Source organism: Habropoda laboriosa, unplaced genomic scaffold (genome assembly GCF_001263275.1).
Source record: "Habropoda laboriosa isolate 0110345459 unplaced genomic scaffold, ASM126327v1 scaffold84, whole genome shotgun sequence".
Lineage (NCBI taxonomy): Eukaryota > Metazoa > Arthropoda > Insecta > Hymenoptera > Apidae > Habropoda > Habropoda laboriosa.
This window is the reverse complement of record NW_017100202.1, coordinates 943770-948332: the sequence shown is the minus strand read 5'-3', so window position 1 is coordinate 948332 and position 4563 is coordinate 943770. Positions and strand designations below refer to the sequence as shown.

The 4563-nt window shown below is 46.6% G+C and overlaps 1 protein-coding gene across 1 annotated transcript in view; it reads right to left on the bottom strand.

Annotated features, from left to right (window-relative positions):
- LOC108570438 (titin) overlaps positions 1–4563 on the bottom strand; it is a 76032-nt gene that overhangs the window by 2318 nt on the left and 69151 nt on the right. Inside the window, exons 42-46 of the mRNA XM_017932298.1 lie at positions 3134–3907; positions 2072–2257; positions 1039–1557; positions 146–243; positions 1–51 (exon numbers count right to left, since the gene is read on the bottom strand). The exon at positions 1–51 is cut by the window's left edge and continues 115 nt beyond it. Of these exons, the coding sequence (XP_017787787.1) occupies positions 1–51; positions 146–243; positions 1039–1557; positions 2072–2257; positions 3134–3907 (1628 nt within the window). The remainder of the gene's footprint in view (positions 52–145; positions 244–1038; positions 1558–2071; positions 2258–3133; positions 3908–4563) is intronic.

Here is a 4563-nt window from a genome sequence, read left to right as displayed (position 1 = left end):
GCACTCGAATCTCGCCATTTGCCCGCTCACCACCGCGATATCTCTCAGAGGCTGAAATTTTTAACACGTATCGCTTGAATCGATCATCCTCGGGCCGACGGATAAACCATCTCTATTCGATCGTATATAACGAAAGACACGTTACCGTGATGAAAAGGGGAGCCTTTTTCGGTAGTATTTCTAGGTAAGGCTGAATCACTTCTTTGCTCGAGGCCACTCCATTAGTGGTTGGCCACGGTGATCCTAGAATAATCAGCTCGATTTAACTCGAGTCACTCGAACGTGTCCCAATTGCGGCAATACTCTCCGCCGAATAGAAGAAAAACGTGTTCGGTTGTAAAAGTAAAGGGAAAAATTGTAGTCTTTCGTGGAAGCCAGAAAGTGTACAATCAAAACAGAAGCAAACGATACTTTTGAAAAATCAAAAAAAATATGAAAAGAAAGAATCGTTTCGACGAGAAGAAACAAACGAAGAAAAGCTTCAGAAGAAAATCAACACTTTCAGGATGCACATGGATAAACCACAGAAATGACAAATAAGCAAGATCAAGCAATGTAGATCTTCCAAGAAGTGAAGGAAACAAGAAGCAAGAACGAAGTGTAAGAAACAGAGAGTAGAAGCAACATTCAAAATTGCACATTGAAATAAAGACACCAGGATAAACAGAAGGAATATTCAACTCTTCAAATCTTTCGTTTCCCCTTTGCTCTCCAAAGAATTCGCTAAAATTCCCGCATGAAACCTAACTGACTCGTCAATGGATTTAAGAATTGCTGAAAACAGTACCCGAGTCAGCAAATTAGCTCACAGAAAACAATGCATCAATTCTTCACATAAACAATGCAAACACAGAGGCACCAATAGAAATACCCAATCACCGTAGTAAAGCAGCAAGAAACAAGCCCCAGCCAAGGTAACACGTGCAATGTGATAGGCAGGTACACAAGTGAGCGACAAATAAGCTTCAGGTCGGCGAAAAAAGGCGCGGTAAAACGCGGTGAAACAGCTCGAGAATCGGCGCAGAAGCAGGTGAATACCTGCGGAGTCGACGTTGCTGGGTGGTCCAGTGGCACTACTGTATCTGGGGGAGAGGCTCGGTAAGCTTGGGCTCAGGGAAAGTGGACTGGGCGTCGTGTGATCCCATCTGGACGGCGATGGCGAACATGGTATAACGAGGCTGGGCGGTGTCACCGCCGCGTTTCCACCATCGGGATGCCTTTTTCTCGCGTTTCTGATGTCCTCCGCCTCGGAGAACTCGCTCTCCGACGTTGGCTCCCATTTCACCGTCTTCGACGTGCCGAATTTACTCGTCGGTTTGCTCTGTCGAGCGGACGAAGTCGTTCCGCCGCTTCTCTTCGCGAAACCGTTCTCTTTTCGGGTGGTGAACTCGTGGACGATTGGCACCTCGATGTCGCTGGCTCGTCGCTGACCCTGGATGCTTCTGTTCGTGCTGCTCACCGTTTTCTTACCCTCGCCAGGTAGCACGATCCCGAACTCGTAGCCGAAGTCGTACTTGAAGTATATCAGCCCGGTGTCCGGATCGATTTGCTTCGTTCCTAAGTTTCCCCCGGAGATTTTTGTAGTTTTCTACTCAATCGTTCGCTCGTTCTTTCTAACCGGCGTTTCTCGAGGATCGATTTAGCGAATTTTTCATTGCTTCGAAGAGGAGCACACTCTTGTTGCAAGTTTTTAGAGTAATTCGTGTGACTTTTGGGAGTTTAATTTTTCAAGGTGGTCGACGCAATTTTATTTCTTTCCCCGGCAAAACACCAATTTTGAGTGATAACGCTGAGCTAGGGGTATTGGAACGTCTTTAATAAAGAGGTTTGAAATTGTTATGCAATGTTCTAAAAGAAGACAAGAATTTTACAAAGGTAAATATTTGAACTTTTTTCGCTTTTGAAGAACTTCGACTACGAATTACCCTATTTTTCTTCGATCTCCCTAGGAAATACGTTATTACCGTGATATCTCCGGATAGAAAATGACTTTCTACCGGGCTGATTAGCAGCGCAGACTACTACATTCTACAGCGTGTAATCTAATTACGCTAGAGACTAAATCGATTACCGTGTTCCGAGAGCCGAGATTCCTCTCTGTACGTTCTTGGTTCGTCGCCGTCGCTGGCACGAGTATCGGTTGGATGCTTCAGGATCGGCTTGCCCTGCTTCAGATCCGACTGGATGTCGCTGACGAATTTCTCGGTTTTCGACTTGAAGCTGGTGGTCATGTCGCTCATGTGACGCGACGCGACGTCTGCGGATGTTTCAGATTGTTCGTGTTACGGGACATGACAGCTTGCCAGCGTGTAATATTCTTTATTTTCTTTTCGATCAGCATGCGCGCAGAGGAATAGAGAGAGACAGTTAGAGAGTGTAGAGCCGATGATAAAATAGAGCCGCGATTTTATCGAAAATGACAAGTGGTCGGGTGAGAAGATGGCTGAGATAAGAACGATTACAGTCGCGTAGAGAAAGTAGATTCATAGGCGCTTGTTATAATACATTTACAATTGTTCCTCAAGTTCCTTCTTTTCTTTTTACGTGCTTCAATCCAGAGTCGCGTCAACTTCGGTGTTATTAGCGACACAGTACGAGCGACCCAAAATATTCTCCATTTTTACCGAGTTAACCCTTTGCACTCGGAGGTGATTTTGCTATATGAAAGATTCCAAATCGGATCTTTGAAATTTGTTCAAACTAACGTAGAAATAAACTGTGCTATTTTATTACAATATTCGTCGCATTCTCTGTTTCACTATGGTGAACTTTACGGAGGCCCATAGATCTGCTCTCGGTCTTGATTAATTATTCACCAAGTGAGAATTATTCAACGTCGCTTCTCAGTCGCCGCTCGATTGCAAAGGGTTAATAATTAACGGTAAAAATCTCGAAACCTAACAATTTCCTTCCTATAATACTTCTAACAACTTAATTAACGATACAGCGATAATTCGATTTCTTCCAAGTACAAATTCCCAAAACGAACTCTAACATTCCCCCCCAAAAATCGAGCCGTCTTACCAAATTCCAAAAATCTCCAATCTATCTTCGTCTACCCCGAAAACTCAAGTAATCAAAGCAGCCCGCGTCGACAGGTAAGCATACAGAGCAACATCAACGTGATTCTTACGATTGGCTGCTTTCTTCACGTCGCTCCTCGAGATAAAACCGAACTCCGGCGGCGAGCCAGGCTTCAGCGATTCGTCCTGCCTGGACGAAACGTCCTTCTTCGTCTGAGACTCCATCCTCCTCGTCCTGGTCTCGTCTCTGAGCTGCGTCATCGAGGTTTGTCTCTTGATCGCCGATGGTCCGGAATCGAACTCCAACGGCGACGCCACGTGTTCCTGTCTAACAGGTGCGCTCGAAGACCTGTGCGACTTCGACGAAGGTGGTTGCACCTTTCTGTACCTCGGTTCCTCCGTGTCGCTATCAGCCGGAGCCCATTTCGGCTTGATTCTCGTGTCTATGTCGCTCTCGTAGTCAGATTCGCGAAATTGTCCTTGAACGAACTTCTTAGGCGTCGGTACTCTGAACGCCGGTGTCTTCTGCTTCTGACTCGAGGCAGAATCGAAGCTGCTGAAATCGGTGGACGATTTCTGGTCGCCGAATTTGATCACTCTGCTAGTCTGCTCGACGGTGACGATCCTTCGGCTGTTCTCCGTAGATTCGTCCATCCTGACCGTCTTCTTAGTCTCCGTGCCTATGGCGTTGTGGAAAGGTATACCGGATCGTGCTTCGTAGTAGGTGGTCGGCTGTGGTGGCGCGTAAGCGATTTCAGGCGGTGAACCAGGCAACAGGACGGTCTTCGTTTTCGTCGGCGTGGTCGCTGTCTTTTCCTCCTTCTTCTCCAACTCCTTCCGCGAGATCTCCTCGATGAACGGCGTTCGAGGCTCCCTGGGCTTTCCTATCGGTAGAAAATAGTTCCCGGGTGACCTCGATCAGAGAAGAACAGCTGGCGTCGACGAGACGAAGAAAGCGGACAGAGGATGCGTGCGCCTTGGGCGACGTCGGTTTCACTCGTCGTTGAACCGAATGTTTCTCTTATTTTCTTTTCTCTCTCTCTCTCTCTCTCTCTCTCTGTTTTAGAGAGAATTCGAGTATCTCGATAGACGATCGAGCATCTCTATCGGTGGTAGAAGTGTTGCGGATTGATCGAGAATGATCCGTGCAATACGCGCGAGATTGAAATGGAACATCGTGTTTTAGAACGAAGGTGAAACCAGCGTGAGAACGGTGAAGAAGAATTATAGAACAGGCAAGAGGTGGTAGCAGTAGTAGAAGAAGAAGATGATGAAGAAAAAGAAGAAGAAGAAGAGATAGGTGTGAAGGTTAGCCACGAAGAATGGGGGAAGATAAATAGACTCGGAGAAAAAGCGGGGAAACTCAACGTACGTACTTCGAGTGGCCGAGAAGAAAAGAGAGAAGCAAGCGAAGCGGGAAGAGAGGAGAACTTGTCTTGCGAGGTAAACAACGAGAAGGGAAGAAAGCTTGCCAGGAGGACTACTTGTTGTAAGCTGGAAAAAAGTTGTAAAAGAGTGAGAGACCCAGAAGATACCAGCC